The 22,859-nt window shown below is 33.0% G+C and overlaps 2 protein-coding genes across 4 annotated transcripts in view; one reads left to right on the top strand and one right to left on the bottom strand.

Annotated features, from left to right (window-relative positions):
- Nucleotides 1-1,049: 1,049 nt before the first annotated feature.
- On the top strand, nt 1,050-10,179 carry LOC141390487 (uncharacterized). The gene is made up of 4 exons (XM_073963447.1): nt 1,050-1,594; nt 1,788-2,182; nt 8,813-9,281; nt 9,347-10,179. The coding sequence occupies exons 1-4, from the start codon at nt 1,483-1,485 to the stop codon at nt 9,448-9,450; spliced, it is 1,080 nt and encodes a 359-aa protein (XP_073819548.1). The 5' UTR covers nt 1,050-1,482; the 3' UTR covers nt 9,451-10,179.
- A 3,238-nt stretch (nt 10,180-13,417) lies between these two features.
- The window catches only part of LOC141390474 (arrestin domain-containing protein 17), a 33,373-nt gene continuing 23,931 nt past the window's right edge, over nt 13,418-22,859 (bottom strand). For 2 of the 3 annotated variants that reach the window (XM_073963432.1, XM_073963442.1), the window contains exons 4-5: nt 22,269-22,436; nt 13,418-21,321 (exon numbers count right to left, since the gene is read on the bottom strand). In XM_073963432.1, coding sequence (XP_073819533.1) covers nt 21,185-21,321; nt 22,269-22,436 — 305 coding nt within the window. In that variant the 3' untranslated portion in view covers nt 13,418-21,184. Of the gene's footprint in view, nt 21,322-21,898; nt 22,437-22,859 lie in introns of all 3 variants that reach the window. The other variant, XR_012409366.1, reaches the window with a different exon arrangement.

Here is a 22,859-nt window from a genome sequence, read left to right as displayed (position 1 = left end):
GTATATCCCCCATATAAAGGTACCAACAGATTGAACAAATTTTTAGATACATTTTTGACCTGATTTAGGCATTTGGTGTATCCGTGGTCGAACAATGTTTACGCCTAACAGAAAACTAATTATTCAATTTTAGTTCAGAAAAAAATTTTTGAAGGAACTTATGACCTGTTCCGTTAAGACGATTCAGTTGTTCATTGGAACTACTACCAAACTCCTGTTGTTGTAGAAAATGTTTGTTTGATTGATAGCAAAAATGAATCAAATAATTTTCAAAAAAAAGAAGTTTAATAGTAGTTCGAACGAACAAATGAATCGTCTTACTGAAACAGGCCATTAATGTTTTTCCTTGTGTTATAATGTTTTGGTAGATCGACATGTAATGAGTTTTTATAACCTACACCACACGGTGGTAAGGGGTATTAGTATTATTCTTTGTGCATTTGTATATAACATGCATAAAGACGCTAAATAGACCGATAGTTCCCTTTAGTATATAATCAATTTCTGAGTCGATTTATGTATGTCCGCCCATTCGCAACGTACATGTCGCATTTATAATCCGATTCAGATGAAAGTTGGGGAATATCATTGTTTTAGCCATAGAAAATCGGTTCAGTATTTGATATATCTCCCATATATATTTTCGCCCGATTTTATATTTCCCTTCCAATTTTGATGAAATTTGCTCTAGAAAAAAAAATAATATATTCAGATTTGGATATTGCTCTCATATGTATATGTGGGGTTTTAGGGCACCAACCAGGCAAATTCTGTCCAATTTTGATGCAATTTGGTCTAGACAAAATTTCGCCAAATTAGATTGAAATCGTGTTGGTGTAGTTGTAGTTGTGTATCGTATACACAACTATAATTTATATAAGCAGTTTTGCAGAAGTATGTAATGTAATGTTTATGCAACGACAATGTATATAGGAGAGGGTATAAAATTAGATTTTATATAATAAAATTATTTCTTAACACTTTCGTATAAAATTGCACCCAATGTGCATTGGCGTTTTAATCTGTTTCTCATACATCTTGCAAAAAACACAACATATGTATTTTATCCAGCCAATGCACCACCAGCGCACCCGGGGACGGTGGCACCACACAAAGCCCACAATCTGGTAATGCAATGCATGTACCTGTAAACTCAAGAGGACAACAAGTGTTGCTTTTTTACTGTTGGTGATGTTACTTCTGCTTCGAACAGAAAATAATAAAAAGTAACAATAAACAAAAGAAAGTTCAACGGAGAGGAAAAACAGATCTCATTTAGTTTTCGGTAACAGTTTCATTTCAAGCGTCCAACCGTAAACACTCAAACCAACAACGTAGCGGCGTTTTGCACAAAATTGCTTCAATGTGGATATTTGCGTGAAAAAAATATTACAAAAATTTGAAATTTAATCTTGACTATAAACAATTTTCCTAATCGAAATAAACAAATTAAAAAAAAAAACCAACAACATTGTCATAAACATGTCGGTTTCGTGTAAATTTGAATTGACACGCGCTTCAAACATCTTTTACAGTGGAGAGGTGGTAGAGGGTTGTGTTATACTAAATCTCTTGAAACAGCGGCATATTGAAGGTGCGTGTTGAAATAGCATTTTTGCCATAAATAATTATGGTTGCTCAAGTCTAATGACATTGAGATGTTGCAATGTCCTCAACGATGACAACAACAAGCACAGCTTCAGGGCAATTGCTATACACGACAGATTAGATAAAAAACCAAAAACAAAGTCGCACATCTATTCAAATACATTTTCTTTCGTTACAAGCAATTATTTTGGAGTTCTATGGCCATACCAAGCTGGCATGGCTTGATTTGGACAAAACAGCTGTTGCAGCAGATCAAATTGTACACAACGACTTCAGCAGTAAGGAGCTAAAGTCCATGAAAACACTTTACAACGATAGCCAGAAACATGTTTGTGAACAACTTCAACTGGCCACAGCAGAGCAACAACTACTGCATCCAAATGTAGACTACAGGTACAAGTTTCGTTTCCTAATACCAGCTTATGCTGCGGCAACAAGTCGTTGTCCGTTGGGTGAATGTGAATACGGTCTGCAGCTGACTCTACAGCATCCCAGGAAAGTAAATAAAGAATTTCACCAAAGAATTGTTGTCAAAAATAAACTGGATTTGTCACGACATATTCAATTACATGAGGTGAGCAGGAACAATTATTCGATTACAGCTTTTTTAATATTTTTGAAAGAAAAATTAATATGCAGCTATTTTAATATATATGTATGTATATCTTGTACATTACATTGAATTACCTATGTACATATATTATTATGACTTAAATTTTGTCAAATTAAGTGTCACCTTGATTGTTAAGCGTATCTTCAAGTAATTATATTTTCCGCTATATTCCATATAAATGCAAGACGAAATGTAAGCGTTATTAGATCTGCTTTGCGACTAAATAAATTTATATATATTTTTTGTTGCTGACGCAGATGGAACAACAATAATTATTGCAATTGTCAGGGCCACTATTATAAGTTTTCCTTTAAGTTCCCATTTTTATGTTGAAATTTAAGAAATGTAAAGGATAAAGGATCATTGCATCTTTAATTTAAACTAAGCGTTTCTTTAGTTATGACATTGTGAAGCATAGCCAAACCAAGTTTAGCAAAGAATCCCGAATTTTTGAATTAAAAAAATATATATGTTAGCAGCACTGTTGCTTTCGGCACTTCCTAGTGGTAGTTTTATTGTGATCTCAAACTTGCAGGAAACATTCATACATATCGTCATACGTCTTTGGGCATTTCAGAAGACGATATATTCCCACAAGTATCCCTGAAGGGACATGGGAGCTTTTTTCTCTTATATCAATGAGTATACCCCGATTAATAACGGGGCATATATACCCCTCAACGTAAGGTTACCTACATATTTCGAGTATTTCAGCCATGTACAACTTCTCTACGGGAAATATTCGGTAAGAATACAAGTTATACCCACATTGTTTTAAGTCTTCTTTTGTTATAGTTTGGATTTACCGAACATATGTATAGCATTCCGGTTAACTTAAAGTTAAAAGTGATGATTGAATTTAAAGGAGGAGCTTCTTGGCATTAACTTTTAATGTGAAAATTATATTTTTAATGCCTCCAAAATGGTTGATTTTGCGTCTTCATATCCATCCGATAGTAAAAGAAAACATATAATAATGGCACATAGATACTTGCCGATTCTTGTCGTTATTTCTGTCGGTTACTGGTTACAGAATAATAATAACTTTTAATTGGAAGATGAGGTTTCTGTTTTGTATAGACAATTTTCGTTTAAGCATAGTAAAAAAAGCAACACTAACGACAAACAGGAAACAAATTTAGTCATTTAATAAAAAAAAAATCAAAGAATCAATCAAAAATTTATCGATTTTCCGGCGATAAATATATATTGTCATATTGACAAACTTCGATAAAAATATTTGATCACAAAGTAAGTACAGTTGTTAAAATAAAATTGTCATATTGACTAAAATATTTATTGAATTATTTTATTTTGAACTGATAAAATATTTCACATATGGACAAAAATATTTATCAACATATTCCACCTTTTGCTTGATAAAAACAAACTATTTAATTCATTAAAAAAAATATCGATTATCCGACTATAAAAAAAAATTTTGGTCTGTTCCAGAACTGCAAGAATCTACTAATTATACCCTCAGCATTTATGCTAACGAGGGTATATACACTAGGGTTATGACTTTTTTACATCCTCATATCCCTGTATCATAGCGTGATGAGTTGTGCCATAAGATCACATAAAATCATAATTATAAAGTGATTCGCTGAAAAAACCTCACGCACAAAATGATTTTAAATTTGAATTTATCAAAATTTTGGACAATTTTTTGAAGTCACTGTAAGCAGATATACAATTGAAAATAATCTTTAGAGTCACATGAGATAATTAAACTGACATAACATTTATTTCTCACTAATTTTTTCAATTCTGAGAATCGTAAAAATGTCGTAAACTTTTTTATTTAAAGATCTAATTAAAAAAAAAAAACAAAACATTTAAAATTTTTTCAAAGTGGTTTGTGCATCACCTTTTTCAATATTTGAATGAAATAAACATTATTATAGTTATTAGTAGGCTTATTTGTATTTATTCATTCGTGCAACAAAAATAATTTTTGAAAAAAAAAATTCATTCCATACATTTTTTCAAAAAAATATTTTTTTAGAATCGATTTGTGCGTGAACTTTTTTTATATTTCAATGGAATAAACGATAGCGTAGTGATTATTAGGCAAAAATTCATTCATCCCTGCTACAGGAAATCATTTTTGAGAAAAAATGTCAAAAAGTCATAACCCTAATATACACTTTCATACGGCCAAAATGTGCCTCATCGAAATAATGATTTTAGACCCCAAGTATGTTTGGACGAAATGTGTTTCAGAAAATTTGAAGTTGATTTAGCCATGTCCGTCCGTACGTCTGTCTGTCTGGCTGGTGCGCACGATAACTCTCGAACGGATCAACCGATTCGGTCCAAAATTTGGCTTTCGTAATATTTTGTCCAAACTTAGTTTAAGTTCGAAGATGGGTTATGTCGGTCCACTCCTTCCGGTACCTCCCGCACAAAAGTTCGGAAATGTTCGGAAAATTTGTGCGCACGATAACTCTTGAAGTTAGTAACCGATTTGGTCCATAGTTTGCAGATCGTGAAATTTCTACCCGACATAGATGAGTTGGAACCTATGGACTCAATCGGTAAACTCCTTTGGGTACCTCCCACACAAAATTTCGAAAAAGTTCAGTTTAGGACCTGCTCTCGAACCGCCTTGGTTTTTATTGTAACAACTTGTATTCACTGTCCCCCATACGAAGATAAAAGTTTCATCAGTGGCAAGTCCATACTTCCTGAGAAAATAGTCTGAAAGTTGAAAAACCCCTATAACACCATTTGTAGTAGTCTATTTCCCGTAGATAATTCTCGAACGGATGTGCCGATTCCGTCCAAAATTTGAACTTTGTAATATTGTGTCCAAACTTAGTTTAAGTTCGAAGATAAGCCATATCAGTCCACTCCTTCAGGTACCTCCCCCAAAAATGTTCAAAAATGTTCTGAAAAATTGTGCGCACGATAACTCTTGAAGGGAATGGCCGATTGGGTCCATCCTTACACATCCTAATATATCTACCAGATTAGATCAGGTTCGAATGTGGACTATATTTGTCCACTCCATCCGGTAGGTACCTCCCACACAAAATTTCGGATAAGTTCACTTTAACACCTGCTATCGAATCACTTTGATTTTTTTGAATCAACTTACATTCGCTGCCTCAGTTACGATAGTAAAAGTTTTTTTCAGGGGCAAGTCCATAATTCTTAAGAAAACATCCCGAAGGGTGTAAAAACCCCCTATGGCATCACCATGGTCTATGGCGGTCAATTCCTTTAAGTACCTCCTCCGCAAAACTTTCGAACTTTAATCCTAATTTAACATTTTTTGTCGGTTCATACGCCCAAAATTTTTAAACCCCCTAAATACATAAGTTTTTTTGAGGGTATATCTCTGTCGGCAAAGCCGACTGATGCTTTTTTACTTGTTTTTACTATTTTTTCCGATAACCTAAAGGAAAAAATGTTATCGTAGTAAAAATAGTAGCTTCTTGCAGGTTCTGGAACAGAGCAATTGACAAAATTCGATAAAATTATTTGATCACAAAGTTAAAATACAGTTTGATAAAACAAAATTGTCATATTGACTAAACAAGTAAGTAAAGTCTATAGTCGGACGGAGCCGACCATGTGATACCCTACACCACAACCTCTAGGAATAAGCTATGTGCAACCGCCTTGCACCTTGAATGCCCGGTTTCGATGCCCACACCTGGCCAAATAAAATTTTCAACGGTGGCAAAATACCCCTTTGTAATGTTGGCGAAATTTCCGGAGTATTTCAGCAATGAAAAACTTCTCTACAAAAGTGGTGTCTTAGACACGCCGTTCGGACTCGGCGATAAACTGTAGATCCCATATCATTGAGCTAATATGAATCGGGGTGTACTTAATAGTTACCTTGCGGATTTGCCATTTCAGTTAGGTTTCTTGTTTGTTGTTCATTGCTTTATGGAGCTTTTCGGCCATAATCTCAGGAAGTATGGAACTGCCATTACAATTGTACCATCGTAAAGGGGACGCAAGGACAAACGATTCGAGGGGACTCTTAAATTTCACTTTTCCGAATTTTGTGAGGGAGGTACTTGAAGTTGTGGATTGATCTATATCTGGAAGGAATAATATATGGAAAGTTTGGACCAAATCGATTGCTTACTTCGACAGTTATCGTTCACACAATTTTTCAGACAAATTTTGAACATTTGCGACTATTGGGTTGTAATTGCGACCTCTAGCGTGTTTATGATAACACTACAAACAAAAAACTGGATATTTTAGACTGTAACTCTGTTATCTGATCACGTACATCAACACAATTGACATCAATAGAAAGGTCAAGCGTTCCTCTTCCAAGTATAGCTTACTTGCCCAGAATGTCTTTTCCAGGAAAAAAGATACAAGCTGTATATTAAAACTGTTCACAATTTTCACACAAAATTTGTGGTCCATTTCACCCGCTAAATATTTCACGATCATCACCAATTAAAATAGCGATCTATTCTGATGTGAAACCGACCTCCATACCAAATTTCGTGACGATCGGTCCATAATTGCGGTCTGGAGTTTGATTACAATTTATAATGGACAGACGGACACACGGACGGACGGACACACATCTCAAAATCGCTTTATCTCGCCTAGATATGAAGATTAGTGTACCACAATGGGGGTCTCCGACGAGTATTTCGCGGTGTTACATGAATTTTTACCAAAACAAACTTATAATACCCTTTCCACATAGTGGTGTAGGGTATAAAAAGATAAAATAAACTTGTATTATGGAATAAAATATTTATCGAATTATTTCATTTTGAACTGATAAAATATTTCACATATGGACAAAAATAGTTATCAAAATATTCCACATTTTGCTTGACAAAAACAATCTGTTTTATTAATTATTGTCGCTTTTGAGAGCGAGAACATGTGACAAACTTTGAAAACGATTTTAACCACATAAATTTATTTATAATCATAAACAAAGTTCAATAAATTATTTGTTTGAAATGATTTATCGATCGCTTTCTAGTAACATTTTCATGTTTGATAAAAATTTCCTAATATTTTCGTAATATTTTATCGTCATTCGACAAAAATATGGTGATAAAGCTTTTAAGCAAAATTTCGGGGTGGCTTTTTTCTGTGCAGCCAACGAGGAACATTTGTAATTTTGTAATTCATATTTAATTCTATTACCTGTTGGGGTGAAGAACATTTCAATATCAATTTTATTTAAACTTCCGTTGGTGTTGAGCTTTATGATTGAAGATTTTTGAAAGTAAAAGAGGAAAGCCGAAGATTCGAACCCACCAAATTATGTGACCGGTTTCGGTGGGGCTTCACTGACAATGATTCGAAACTCACACTTATACTGAAGTTATTGTAATACAGTAACTACAATATTGTAATTAAGAGATTAAGCATTGCCATCGAGCTTTGATCTTTCAAATTCAATTTGCTGTTTACAGCAAGGCTGTTTAAAGGGCGCACTTCTCCTGTCGGTGTGTGTCAATTTGCTTACTCACACAATTGAAAAAGAGAGTCTTTCTTTTTGAAATGAAAATTTTCAATACACACATTTTTTCCATTACACAAGATAACCCAACAAACCAACATTACTCGAACAAAACGTCATATTTGAATTATAAATTCTTGTGTAGCCACTGGAGAATAAACGAAACTTGATTCTCTTGAAAATAATGAATGTGTGTGCTAATTATTAGCTTATCCGTGTAATTGTATAATGTATTTTTACGAATTGTTTTTCGTACATTTTATATAATCAGACCATATATTTCGAGTACGTGGGTTCAAACCCCAGCCTCTCTCAATCTAATTGATTTATTTATTTTGAAAATAGGCAAAATTTGGCTTCCTAAATTAACAGCGAAACCGATAACATCATTTGGTGGTTGTGTGGGTTCGAATCGTCGGCTTTCCTTTTTCACAATCTTCCACCATAAAGCTCAGCTCCAACGAGAGATTAATTAAAATTGATATTGGAATGATCTTCTCTCTAAAAGGTAAAATTTTCAAAATGAAACAAAAAATAAATTTGCAATGCAATTTATACAATTGTATGTTTTTGAATGACATTTTAGTGACATATACGAATACAAGCAAATTGGAAACTCTCAGAAACTTCATTCTACATTTGTTCTTCTTGATAACACTGTGAAAAAGGAACTCAAGGTCTGGGGGTGAAAAATTCATTTTGGAGATGGAATACCTTGATGAGTATATCAAGAACACAAAAGGAATTATTCGCCATAGGTCGGTCATAAAACTGGATTTAGTTGTCATTTATCTGTATGAAATAAAATCAAATATTAGCTGCTATTACAAAAAATTATACAACAGGAATATATTTTTGCACTCATGAAAAATTAAAAATTTCGCTATATTTAGTTTTCTATATAAATCACAGATATTTTATATTCAAAGTGATATACATCAAAGCTTTGGGGACACCCTTTATCTATTTATTATGGTTTATCGAAATCAGGAACAAAATATCATTATTCATGATTAATGAGCAAAACAAAATAATTATTTTTTGTTTAATTTGAAAGAATTTTGACAGCTACAATAAACACGTTTTTTTTAAAACGATTATTCATTCATTCCAAATTACAGCCTCTCACTGCTAAACATCAAAATGATGCTTTTGGAGAAATTGCCTTAACAACACCCTGCACAGGTTTCACGCCCGGCCAAAAGATACCATATCTCATCAAGTGTAAAACATCTAAATCGAATTATAAAATCATGGTACAATTAAACTGCCAGATAACAGCAGAACGACGTAATAAAACATCACCTTACTCCAGGCGAGTCAAACAGATTAAACAAACCATAAACTTTAGAAAACACTTAGCCAGCGAGATAATGTCATATTTAAATTTGCCATTAGATTGTCAGATTTCGAGAGGAGAATATGTAGAAGATGCACTTTTGAAATATGACTATTTATTGGAGGCATTAGTTATCGATTGCAATAAAAAGATATTGGCTGTTGTTTCAATAACGTTGACAATTGGTACAACACCATGCTTAAATACGAGTGTGGATGAATCTGAAAATCTGCTATGTTATGAAAATTATGGTAAGTAGAAAAGGAATTTTGTAAATTTTTCACAATAATATTTTTCACATATTATATGTATGTAGGTTCTACTAACATTGAAACTGCCACACACAAGATTAAATTAAATCTACCCATTGTGGAGGGTTTTATTGGAGAGCAAATTTACAAATCAATGTACGGTCGCTGAGATATTGCTATAAGAAATTTTTTAAATTATTATAATAACATTCATATACATATATATGTACATAAATCAAATTTATCTATAAACAAATTATTGTTAAATAAAAGAAACCCCCTTGCCATTTTTAAATTTATTTGTAACTTTATTAAAAATATTTTGTTGTTGTTTGGTTTAGTTTTTGATTTACAATTTCAAAGAATTTTGTTGTTTTTTGTTTATAATCTTATGCGCTAAAAAATAAACACCGGGTATTCACCTTATATCGAAATTATAAAAAATGTAATCGTTTTAAACGCGTGGGTTAGGTTTTTTTAATTGTTAATATTTTATTTTGTTTTTCGAAATATGAAAAATGTTTGCTTAGCTAAGAGTAAAATTGTGCAAATATGCTTAAGAGCTAAAGGCTAAAAATGAAAAATATATCTTGTTTTGGGGTTTAGTATTTTCTTAAATTTTGTTTATTTTTATTTTGTTGTTGTTAACGTTCATATACATTTATTTTATAAATTGTGCAATTTTTTTAACATTTAATTAAAAAAGGAAGAATTATATTTTGCTTTTAATTGTTAAGGTTTTTTGTTCTTATAAATTTAGTTTAATTAAAAAAATCTTAATTATATAAAGGTACAATTTGTATTCGTCTAGAAATTCAAAGATGGAGTTAAGTTTAATCTCGTTTCAAGGGAGTAAAAAACGTAAAATAAATGGCACTTTATTTATATTAACGCACAATCAAGCGACTTTTTCAATAGATTGGAAATGGTAAACGTCGTAAATTAACAAACATAAAATTACTGATCCTTTAAACGCCACAAAAAAAAATTACATAAATCTCGGATATTTTCGTTCATTTTTGTGTTTTTTTTTTTTTTGCATTTGTTATAGTATTGCCTGCCATCTGCTTATAAAGCTTAATTAGGCCTACGCATTTTTACGCAATTGGCCTAAAACGCAAGCAATTCAAAAAATCGACTTTTTTGTAATTTTCGACTTTTTATGAACAATTTAAATATGCGATAAAAATTTAACAATAAATGTTACGTTCATATTAAGTCAGGGATTAGTTAGAAATGTAGTAAGAGTATTTTCTCAATCAAAAACCAAGGGAATGGTATGTAAGAACACACCTATACTATCCTTCAAATTTTTCAACACTTTTAAAAGAAGGACCTTCTGAGTCGTGGTTTATTAACCATATTCTGACACCACAGCGTGATAGAAGGCCAAACATAAGAAGACACGTGTTCCGGCGTTTTTCCCTATCACTTCAACTTTCGCGGTTATGGGTCCCCAAAAACCTGAGGCTTTGATGTCAGAAGGGATCATTTTGTCATGCACATATCTTTTAAACCGCTTGGAATATGGGATTACTGGTGGAGACAAAGTTGTAGCTCTCGTCCTAAAGAATAATCATTTTGAACACATAAAATCCATTCGATCAAAATCGTCAAGGTCCAATTTCCATTATGGTTTTTTTCTCGGATTTTAGTCTGTAGATTTCAAACCGATCAAAATTGAAGCAGACAACCAACTAGACAAATGTTTCATAGATCTTAATAAATAAATTTCTAGAACATACGAACTCTGTAAAAATGGTTCCTAATGGTCAAAATATCTAAAAAAATGCGAATTTTATGCTCTTTTCTTGGTTTCCGCTCCATAGATACTAAACCGTTCAAAATTCAAGAAAGCAATCAACCACAATAATGTAGAAAAGATATCAGCAAATAACTTTGTGGAACATACGAAATGTCAATGAACGGTTCTTAAATGCGAAAATAGGCAAAAACTTTCGAAAATATTACGTTTTTATACTTTGTTCTCCTATTCTGGTCCACAGATGCCAAACCGCCCAAAAATTAGGAATACAGTTGACTACAAAAAGGTACCTAAAATTTCAATAAACAACTTTCCAGAACATAAAAAGATTCCAGGAATTATTCTTTAAGCTGAAATTTTCAAACAATAAAATTGTACCCATGTAAAATAATTATATGTGCAAACTAATATTGTGATATTTATTATCGAAAACAAAATATATTTCCAATATTATTTTTACATTGTAGTTAGTGCTTACGATTGCTTTTAAAATATAAAAGAAAATTGCTTTCTTATTAATTTCATATTAGAGAAAAATAATTTATAAAAAATTTGTCATAGAAAATAATTATATGTGCAATAACGAAAATTTTTAAAAAATTCATAATAATGAACAAAATTGTTGTACATTTAACATGATATTGTATTGTCCTTGTGGATGAAGACTTGTTGTAGCCTTCGTCTCATAGAACCGACTAGGTTTCGTAAGGTGTTAGTGGTGCTATACTCGCATTCCGCCAATATTGCACATTTCAATTATTTCAGCGTCGTGCACTCCTTTGACTTCGCGAAAACTTTGGCGGATAGTATGCCCCGAAGGTCTTCAATGGGTTTGTGACCATGAGTTATAGCTGACCACTCCAATAACCGTACATTTCGTGCCTTTAAAAACTCCTTTGTAGGTCCAACAGGGTGATTCGGGGCAATATCCTGCTGGAAAGTCCAATTTTATCCGTACAGTTCTCCAGCAAAATCTATTAAGTTGATCTCTTAAAACTAAATTTATGTTTCGGCACTCATTTTTGTCGGAACATAACTTAAATTAGGCTTTCGTCCAACTCTGAATGCAGCGAATACCATAAGAGATCCTCCTCGAAAACTTCCCAGTTCTCAAATAAATTAAATTTCAATTTTTTTCTACATTTTGTTTTTAAACCTCTCACTTTTTGCTTAGTGATGATACCTTAATTGTATTTAATTTGTAATCCCGTTAGTTGAGACATTCGATTTTAATTTACAAACCAATAAAAAATAATTACATGAGAATTATAAAACATTCGCGTCTGTCACGTCATAAAGGAAACACTTAACATCGACGAAAGTCTACTTCAAGTTATGTTCCGACAAAAATGAGTGCCGAAACATAAATTTAGTTGTTAGAGAACAACTTAATAGATTTTGCTGGAGAACTGTACGGATAAAATTGGACTTTCCAGCAGGATATTGCTCCGAATCACCCTGTTGGACCTACAAAGGAGTTTTTAAAGGCACGAAATGTACGGTTATTGGAGTGGCCAGCTATAACTCATGGCCACAGACTCATTGAAGACCTTCGGGGCATACTATCTGCCAAAGTTTTCGCGAAGTCAAAGGAGTGCACGACGCTGAAATAATTGAAATGTGCATATTGGCGGAATGGGAGTATAGCACCACTAACACCTTAAGAAACCTAGTCGGTTCTATGAGACGAAGGCTACAACAAGTCCTAATCCACAAGGACAAAACAATATCATGTTAAATGTACAACAATTTTGTTCATTATTATGAATTTTTTAAAAATTTTCGTTATAGCACATATAATTATTTTCTATGACGAATTTTTTATAAATTATTTTTCTCTAATATGAAATTAATAAGAACGCAATTTTCTTTTATATTTTAAAAGCAATCGTAAGCACTAACTACTATGTAAAAATAATATTGGAAATATATTTTGTTTTCGACGATAAATATCACAATATTAGTTTGCACATATAATTATTTTACGTAGGTATTTAATGTTTCCCCCTGCTCATGTCTGGAATTAATAAACTGTTCAAAGCTCAAGAAAATTTTAAAGGTTTGTTATTTACGGACTTGAACAGGAATGAATGATTTAAAATAATCGTATTTTGAGCTTGATTAACCATTCCTAGAATCTTAATATGTTCTAAAAAGTTGTATATTGAAATTTTATGTACATTTTTGTAGTTGACAGTAGCCTTAATTTTTGGGCGGTTCGGTATCTTTGGACCAGAATTGGAGAAAAAAGTATAAAAATCGAATATTTTCAAAAGTTTTTGGCTTTTTTCGCATTTAAGAACCGTTCATGGACATTTCGTATGTTTCAAAAAGTTGTATGCTGATATCTTTGCTACATTATTGTCATTGATTGTTTTTTTTTTTTTTTTTTTTTGATTTTTGATCGGTTTAGTATCTATGGAGCGGAAACAAAGACAAAAGTATTAAAATCGCATTTGTTTTGCTATTTTGGTCATTAAGAACTATTTCTACAGAGTTCGTACTCGTATGTTCTAGAAATTTGTTTATTGAGATCTAAGAAAAATTTTTCCAGTTGGTTGTTTGCTTCAATTTTGATCGGTTTGATATCTGCAGGCTAAAATCCGAAAAAAAATTTAATGAAAATTTGACCTTGAAGAGAAGTTAAATGGATTTTATGTGTTCACAATTATTATTCCTTAGGACGAGAGCTACATCTTTGCTTCCACGAGTAAACCCAAATTGCTAGCGGTTTAGAAGATATGTGCCTGACAAAATGATCCCTTCTGACATCAAAGCCTCAGGTATTTGGGGCCCATAACCGCGGAAGTTGAAGTGATAGGGAAAAAAACGCCGGGATACGTGTCTTCTAATTTTTAGTCTTCTATGACGCTATGATGTAAGAATATACTTAATAATTTTCATGTCGCACAGTGTTCTTATACCCTACACCACATTGTGGTAAGGAGTATTAGGATATGTTTATTAGAGCTGGCAAAAAATCGATGGCACTATCGATAATATCGATTATTATTTAAAAATTCAATATCGATAGATAGTTTTCCCTTTCGATATTATCGGAATAAAAACCGGTAACCTGAAATCCATTGAAATAAATAGAAATTTTGCTGCTTTTCGGTTATATGTGTGTAAGAAAGTAAGTCCGTAGTCACACGTACACATTTTTCGGTAAAATAAAATGTATTTTTTTTTAATTTTTATAAAATAGAAGCAGTTGTTTATTCTCCTGTACATTTCTGTGAACTACTTTTGCATAATTTCAAGAAAATCATTGACATTTCCGCAATTTTTATGACGATGACAACTTAAAGATAATATCGATAGCAATCGATATTTTAAAACATTATATCGAAAATATCTAATGTTGGGAATATCGATGGTTTGCGAGCTCTAATGTTTATATTATAGCCTTTTGCAGGGTTAACCGTCTTTATGAGGATTTATTTATAATCCGGTTATACATAAACGTACTATTATATCTTTGTGCATTTGTATGCAACATGCAATAGGAAACGAGATAGACCCATAGTTCCTTTTGGGGATATACATAGAATCACTTTCTGAGTCGATCTATGTATGTCCGTCCGCCTATCTCTGTATTTTTGTGAATAAAGTACAGGCCACATTTATTGTCCGATTCAGCTGAAAATTGGGGAAGATAAATTTTTAGGCATAGGAAGAACGCTATTTCTTTTGGTCAAAATCCGTTCAGATCTGCATATAGCTCCCATATATATTTTTGCCCTATTCTGTTCAATGACGCCGAATTCAAACTAGAAATAAGTGTGCCAAATTATACTGAAGTCGGTTCAGATCTGCATAAAGCTCTCATATATATGTTTGCCCTATTTCATGTATTTGGGGCACCAAACACCCAAATTCTGCCCAATTATGATGTGATTTGGAAAATATCAACGAATTCAAACTAGAAATTACTGTGCTAAATTATACGGAAATCGGTTCAGATTTGGATATAGGTATTTCGGGCACCAAACACATGTATTTGACCCACAAAACACAAAATTATACAGATATTTTGATGAAATTTGGAAAACACAATTTGTTCTAGAAAACATTTCCCAAAATTATATTGATGTTTTCCTTACTGGTTTTTCTTCTCATGTAGTATAAAACAAAAGGCATATGTATTAGGAGGGAATAACAAAAATCCATATTACTGATTTGTTCGGAGAAAAAATTTACCACACCGAAAACCATTTTGATTTTTTTTAATCTAATTTTAAATCATTGAAAAAGCATAAAAAGGTCAAAATAGGCTTTATTTGAGTTTTAAAAGTAAAAAATGTATTAGTCAGCTTTGCCAACAGAGACATACCCTCACAAAATATGTTGTGTAGAGGAAACAGAGGTCAAAATTTGTCCACTGCCAGACCTAATCAAGAATACATTGTATCAAAGATTAAGAAAATTGTGCGAGAGACATGTGAAGCAGTGACCCTTAATATTGGTTCGTTTCCAATCCCATATCTCAACAAGTATTGTTTCCCTTAAAAAAACTAATGTTGAAGTCCTGATTAAAATTTCCAAACGCCACTCTTAGAAATGGATCTAATTTTGGATGATCGTACCAAACAACCATTTCATAGCTGGTCACCATAGGTTTTTTGAGCTTTGGGTCATTATGTCAGAAAGCATCGACTTGCCCATGAAAAAAAATGTATCGTTGTATGCAAAATCAAATGAAAATTTCAAAACAGTACTCGAACAAACCTTAAACTGCACTTAAGCAAAGTTTTAGGGAGGTATCCGAAGGTGTTGTTCTAAATAGTAATTTTTGGAACTTGATGTACGAGTACGTTGGAAAAAAATTACATTGTGCAACTGTTGGAACAATATCAGTCACTTCTTTCGATCATCCTGACCACTAGCCATTTGAGTTGGTTACTGTAGTCTTTGAGCTTTTGGATAATTATGTATTGCAGCATGGACTTGCCCACGAAACAAAGTATGCCGCTGTATACAGGATCTTCGGTAAACATTTTAAAACTATCCTGGAACATCCCATAAACTGCACATCAGCTACAATGTTTAATATTTGTGAGGTAGGTAACTGAAGGTGGCACTGAAATTTTACGATGTACAGTGCACATCGGCCAAGTCGGACAATCAATTCGTATGTAGTCGGGGTCATCAGTCAGTTTTTTTAGAGATTATGAGGAAGTAGAAACTTGCCTCCGATAAAGATTATTTTATTGTAATTGGGGTCGCGATCCGTGACACCTTCTTTAACTGCACAAGTGCGAAAATTTTTGAAAATTTGTGTGGGAGGTATCCGGGCTTAGAATTGCCCACGAAACACATTATGTCGCTGCAATCAGGACCACAAGGGGTAGCTACAGTAAATATTTCAAAAATATCCTGGAACAGCCCTTAAACTGTATTTAACCGAAAAGTTTGAACTTTTGGGAGGGAAATAACTGAAGATTTGGACCTCCTTGGAAGTTGATATATATTTGGAAGAAATTTTGCGATGTGCGATACTCAATTCGTAAGTAATCGTGCTCATCCGTCAACTTAGTGATGCAAAAAAAATCAAAACTATTCGAAACATGTCCTTAGTTTTTGCACTTTTCTTCGAAAATAGTTTTCAAAAGCCAATTCAAGCCCAAAAAATAATACTTTTTCCGAACGGTACTGTAAAGGGAATATTTTTGTCACCTTAAAGACAAATTTTCAGCCTACAAAATTGTTTTTTGAATTGTTAAAAATTCTCAACTCGTTTCCAAGTTATCCACGTATACATTTTTTATTTTAGGTTGCATCATTTTCAGTGACATTCACTGTACATATCGTCAACATAAATGCCCGAAGACGTAACCCACAAAACCAAAAGTTTACAGGAGAAGCAAAACACGTTATAAAATGGAAAACTGTTTTATAGAATATCAAACTTATGAGGACGAGTATTTGGAGTATTACACTGCTCAACAAAATTGAAAAAGTTGAATGCTTCAGACGAAGTTGCAGTTGTTTCTAGATGAAATCGGCGAGTTATTTTCAAATCCGGTCCCGGTTTTTCTCCATCAGCTCTTGTTTTTGAGATATAGCTCAAAATCGATTTTTACGAGTTTAACACAGACTTTCGTTATTTTCGGATTCAAACAAATATTTTTTTGTGGGTTTTTCGACATTAATATATTAAGGAGATGTTGTACGCTAGATACAAATCGTTTTTGAAATAGTTATGGTGAGTACATATCAAAAAATATAGAAAATATACGACGGACCTTGTAAAAATTGCTTATTTTGAGTACTTTAAGCTGTAATTACGTCATCGTGGGAAGTCATAGGATCTTCATATGGCAATGCGGATATGCTTAGGGTGTCTATTATATAGTCCAGTATTTAAATATATAATATAAAGTTCATAGCCCCCATGATTCGGCCATAACCTAAAAATCATCATGAAGACTGCCATTGAAAAGTAAATGGCTTATGTGGTAATGATATCACTGGTAAATTATTTCCCTTTAGCAGTCTTCATGGCGATTTTTAGGTTATGGCCGAATCATGGGGGCTATGAACTTTATATTATACATTTGAATACACCCTAAGAATATACGGAGTACCATATGAAGATCCTATGACTTCCCCCGATGACGTAATTACAGCTTAAAATACACAAAATATGCAATTTTTACAAGGTCCGTCGTATATTTTCTATATTTTTTTGATATATACTCACCATAACTATTTCAAAAACGATTTGTATCGAGCGTACAACATCTCGAAAAACCCACAAAAAATATTTGTTTGTATCCGAAAATAACGAAAGTCTGGGTTAAACACGTAAAACCCGATTTTGAGCTATATCTCAAAAACAAGAGCTGATGGAGAAAAACCGGGACCGGATTTGAAAATAACTCGCCGATTTCATCTAGAAACAACTGCAACTTCGGTTGAAACAGAAGTCCTGTTGACCAGTGTTATCAATCAGGTATGAATAGGAGTAAGTAATTAAACTAAAACCGCGAAAACGCATGGTTTTGTGATCCGTCGTTTCAACAAAATCCGCAATGTTATCCTATTTTCCAATTCCATGTATTGAATAGGATCGTTCGATTTTCATGTGGGTTACGTCTTCGGGTATTTATGCTGACTATATGTATACATATTTTCGATTTTGACGTATTCGAGATAGCCACGATTTTAGCAAGTGGATTATTTGACTCTTAAGGCGAGAACAATGGATTTTTGTTACTTATTTTTTCCGCCTCGATTCAAAGCGCAAAAGTGAAATTGTACTGTTTTCAATAGGACAGACCACAACGAAGCGAGGCTCCAGGCCACAAAGTTGAAAATTGTATTGACCATTAGAGTTCCCGATTAACCTTCGTTAATTGATTCAGCATAACACAAGATTGTATTAAACAGCTTGTTAATGAATATATCGTCGGCTCCGTCGGAAAAGGTCGTAAGTCCACTTTTTTGGAAATCGCGTTTTTGTTACAAGATGATAGTACAAGTCAAAACACATCGTATGATACAAAGAAAATGGTAGTATGTCGCGTTTTTCTATATGTACGAAAAGGTTGTAAGTCCACAGGAAAATGTATACTTTAAAAGAATGCTACAGCTAATGTAGTTCATATATAATGTTTAACGTCATCCATGGTTGGGGTACAATGTAAAGAACTAGCCTACACTTTTGGATGATAATCGGATGATATTTGGCGGAGCCTGTGGACCAAACTTTTGAACAAAAATGTGATAATTTCTATATTGCAACGAAAATCTACATTTGAAATCTATTTTCCCCTATAAGCGAACTGATTATGAAAGATGGACTTCTGGCCTTTTCATTGATACAAATTGGGATGCTGTATGTGTTCAAATACCTCATATATTGAAAAATTTAAAAAAAAATCAAAAATTTTACTGTTTTTACTGTCGTATATCTTACTTAACTTTATCAACTGGTCATTTGTGGTTTCTCGAGGGACATTCATAGGACATAGGACATTCACATAACGAGATTAGTGTGCATTCTGAATTCAATAAAGTAATACCTTCTAACGGACGGGTAAGTGCAATGTTTATATTATTAAATGATTCTATAATAATAATAGATTGAAATGTTATTAAACTAAGAAGTCATCATGGTTTTTGCTAACAAAGAGCAGTATGAATTTGGAATGGAATTAGACGATGGTGTCATGGGTCTAGTTCCCTATGGTTTTCACGGTGATTCTGAAAGCTCTGATGATGTCAATACCAAACATCCAAGAAGTAATAGAAACTCTTAATTTCAAAAGACGGACAGACGGTCATGGTTACACCGACTTAGAATTTTACTCTGGTCGGGTCTTATTGCTAAAATATGTACCCAGGATGGGAGAAACGGAATCGTTCGTAAGTTTTATATATAGAGCGCATTTAAAAAATAGGGCACCAACCCGCTCCTCCGAAATTCAACAAAATATATAGCCTACTTCCACCAAGGGACATTCCTGTGCATAATCTGAAAATTACATGGAACTTAGGGTCGGAGATTCAGCAACCGTTGCTTCGCAAATTAATTTTCTGACCGATACTTTCATAACTTTTGCAAATAAAAACGTTTTTAAAAAATAGGGCCTGCCCCCGCCCCCTCCGAAATTCAAAAACTATAAAGCCTATTTTCACCTCGGTTGTTCCTTGCATATTCTCTGAAATTTTCAAAAAAACAAATCGGTTCAGCCGTTTTTGAGTCTATGCGGAACATACAAACATACACACATTGTCTTTTATATATAAGATTTCACACAAAAGTTTTGGTTCATTAAACCCGCTAATAATTATCTCATCGCCATGTTAAATTGCAAGCTTATTCTTCGTCTTAAACTGAAATCATTCTTAAAATTTCGCTCCGATCGGAATATTACTGCGATCTACAGGACAGCTACAAAGTCGGGTAAAAATTGTGGGTTTGGTCCATTTCACACCTTTCATAACCAACATCTAATGTTTTTGAGTCTATGCGGAACATACAAACATACACACATTGTCTTTTATATATAAGATTTCACACAAAAGTTTTGGTTCATTAAACCCGCTAATAATTATCTCATCGCCATGTTAAATTGCAAGCTTATTCTTCGTCTTAAACTGAAATCATTCTTAAAATTTCGCTTCGATCGGAATATTACTGCGATCTACAGGACAGCTACAAAGTCGGGTAAAAATTGTGGGTTTGGTCCATTTCACACCTTTCATAACCACCATCTAATGGGGTCACTTCTGGTCGGAACCCGACCTCTCCACAAAAATTTCGTGACGATCGGTCCAAATTTTAAGGCCTGGAGCTTTATTACAATTGTTAATGGATAGACGGACACACATATGTAGCTAGATCGCTTTATCTCATCAAGATATGAAAAAATGGCAGGGGGAGGGGGTCTACGACGAATACTTCGCGATGTTACACGAATATTGGACAAAACAAACTTATAATACCCTTTCCACATTGTTTTGTAAAGTATAAATATTTTATTTTAAAATCGTCCGTAAATTGTAGGAAAATGTCGTAAGTCCCTACAAAAATACAAAACTGTACAAGGAAAAGGTCGTAAGTCCAAAGACATCCAATTATCTCCCAAACGCGACGGAATTTTATCAAACAAAGTACAGGTATTGAAGCGGAATAAATAAACGAAAAATACTGCCTTTACCACCATAATAAAATCTTTAATACAGAAAGCGCTGGAATGTTTTTTCTTCCTCCTGAAAACTTTATTGAGAGGGACTTACGACCTTTTCCGACGGAGCAGACGATATATTTTTTAAATATATACGTGAGTTACAAATTTAAAGCAGCCCTCCATTTCCTATATTCATTCTCCAAATGTAAAATCTAGACATTTCACCATTCCAATCTACAAATTGTCGCCACTTTTCGTGTAAATATGTGCATACTTATGTATCGTATATATTAATAATAATAATAATTTGTTCATACATATATAAATTGTTGTTAAAGTTAAATTTCATTTATTGCTCTATCTACGAATTACGAAGTTAGTAAAAATATAAAAAATAATAATGAAAATATTTTCTCTAAGAGACGATGCTTCATTCGGTACTTGCTATGTGTGGTTGGTTGGGGGAGGCTGATGATGCGGGATAGAAACATCACCAACTATTTCTTAATGTAACGCAATATTTGGAATTTCCCAAATGCCTTGACATGACTCAATTCTAGCGGAGATGATGACATGTCCGACATAGGCAGCACCATTGGATGGTAACGTGATGGTATGGCATCATAAAGGGTTTCTATAAAAGAGAAACAAAATCAGAAAAGAAAACAAGAAGAGCGAGACATGAAAGAGAAACACAGAAACAAAGAAATTTGGTTTGTTCATTATTAACCATTAACCAAGGACATGGTGTTTTGTTGCTGTTGTTTTTGTTATTTGTATTATTATTGTAATAGTTGTTCTAGGAGGTGGGTTGTGGTAGGTAGTAGTATTTGGTAGTACGAGTAGTTGTGAATTGGTGGTGTTGTTGTTGTTTTTGTTACAAAAGCCAATTCAATGGTAAGGCGCAATAAACACATACAAATTCACATAACTTAATTTAAGTACGAAATAAAAGTCAAGGACCAGAGCTACGAATACACAAACCAAATAACAAATTCCATACCAAAAAGGAACGAACATAAAAACAGAATCATTCAATTTATTCGAAAGATATTCATACTTAAAATGTTGAGTGGTAAGGCGTGCAGATTTTGTTTTTTTTTTCTTAATTTTTTACTATAGAAGAATTAAAAAGAACAGACAAAGCAAAGGAAGAATATTTTTTGTAAAGAAAATACAATTACTGGACTCAAATCAAATCTAAGACATACCGATTGTTTTGTTCTCTGATTATTTTGTTGCTGCAGTTCAACAACTTTGCAAAAGTGTTCTGGATGTGTGTATGTGTGTCGATTTATAAATATTATTAAATTTGTTTCAATATTAACAATAATAATAAAATGGTAAGTTTTGAAATTTTATAGGACTAACTACAATTTCATCAAAGGATACGTTTAATAAATATTTTTGGTTTTTTTTTGCATTACGAAAGACATATAAAAAGTAACAAATGCATATCAATGGGTTCTTATTGTTGTTTTTTTGTTGATAGGATTTTTTCATAGTTAATAATGTATGTAAATTTATAGAAAAAAAACACAAACAACAATTATTCTGATTCATTAGCGGAATCATCACTACCGGGTGGTATTATGGGTGTCTCGTAATAATAATAGACGGGATAGCGTGGTTTAAAGTTTTCATTCTTGTTGTTGGTCACCACACTGGAAACGCTAACATTCTCCATATAGGCCAAATCGTCAAAGAATTTCTCACTTAAGGCCATGGCATCTTCGTATGATGGTGGCACTGGAAGTTAAAAAATAAAGCACAAAGTAAAAATGTTGCATTAGGAAACATATTTTCGTATTTTTAATAAATATCTCTATGTATATAAAAGAGTTGGGTGATAAGGGACTGATTGAATGATTCATCATTAAAGCCCAGACAAGTAGACAGACAATATGCCACTGTTGATGCGGTTGATGCGAAGTACATAAAATAACCAAGTAAAAAACTTCCTTATACTTTCATTTGTGTAGTTTTTTGGTGAATCTATACCAGTTTGATATTGTTCCTATAATTTCATGTTGTTAAATTCGTATTTGTTAAATTTTAAGGTATTTAACAACAACATTAAATGTTTGTAGCATACTTCTAGGCCGCATTTTCGATACTAAAACACTAAATAATAGCAAGACTACTAAACCCTGTGTTTTATGTTTCAACAGA

The sequence above is a fragment of the Musca autumnalis genome, unplaced genomic scaffold (genome assembly GCF_047663935.1).
Source record: "Musca autumnalis isolate F117 unplaced genomic scaffold, ASM4766393v1 scaffold_1, whole genome shotgun sequence".
In the NCBI taxonomy this organism is placed as follows: domain Eukaryota; kingdom Metazoa; phylum Arthropoda; class Insecta; order Diptera; family Muscidae; genus Musca; species Musca autumnalis.
This window is presented reverse-complemented; position numbering and strand designations above follow the sequence as displayed.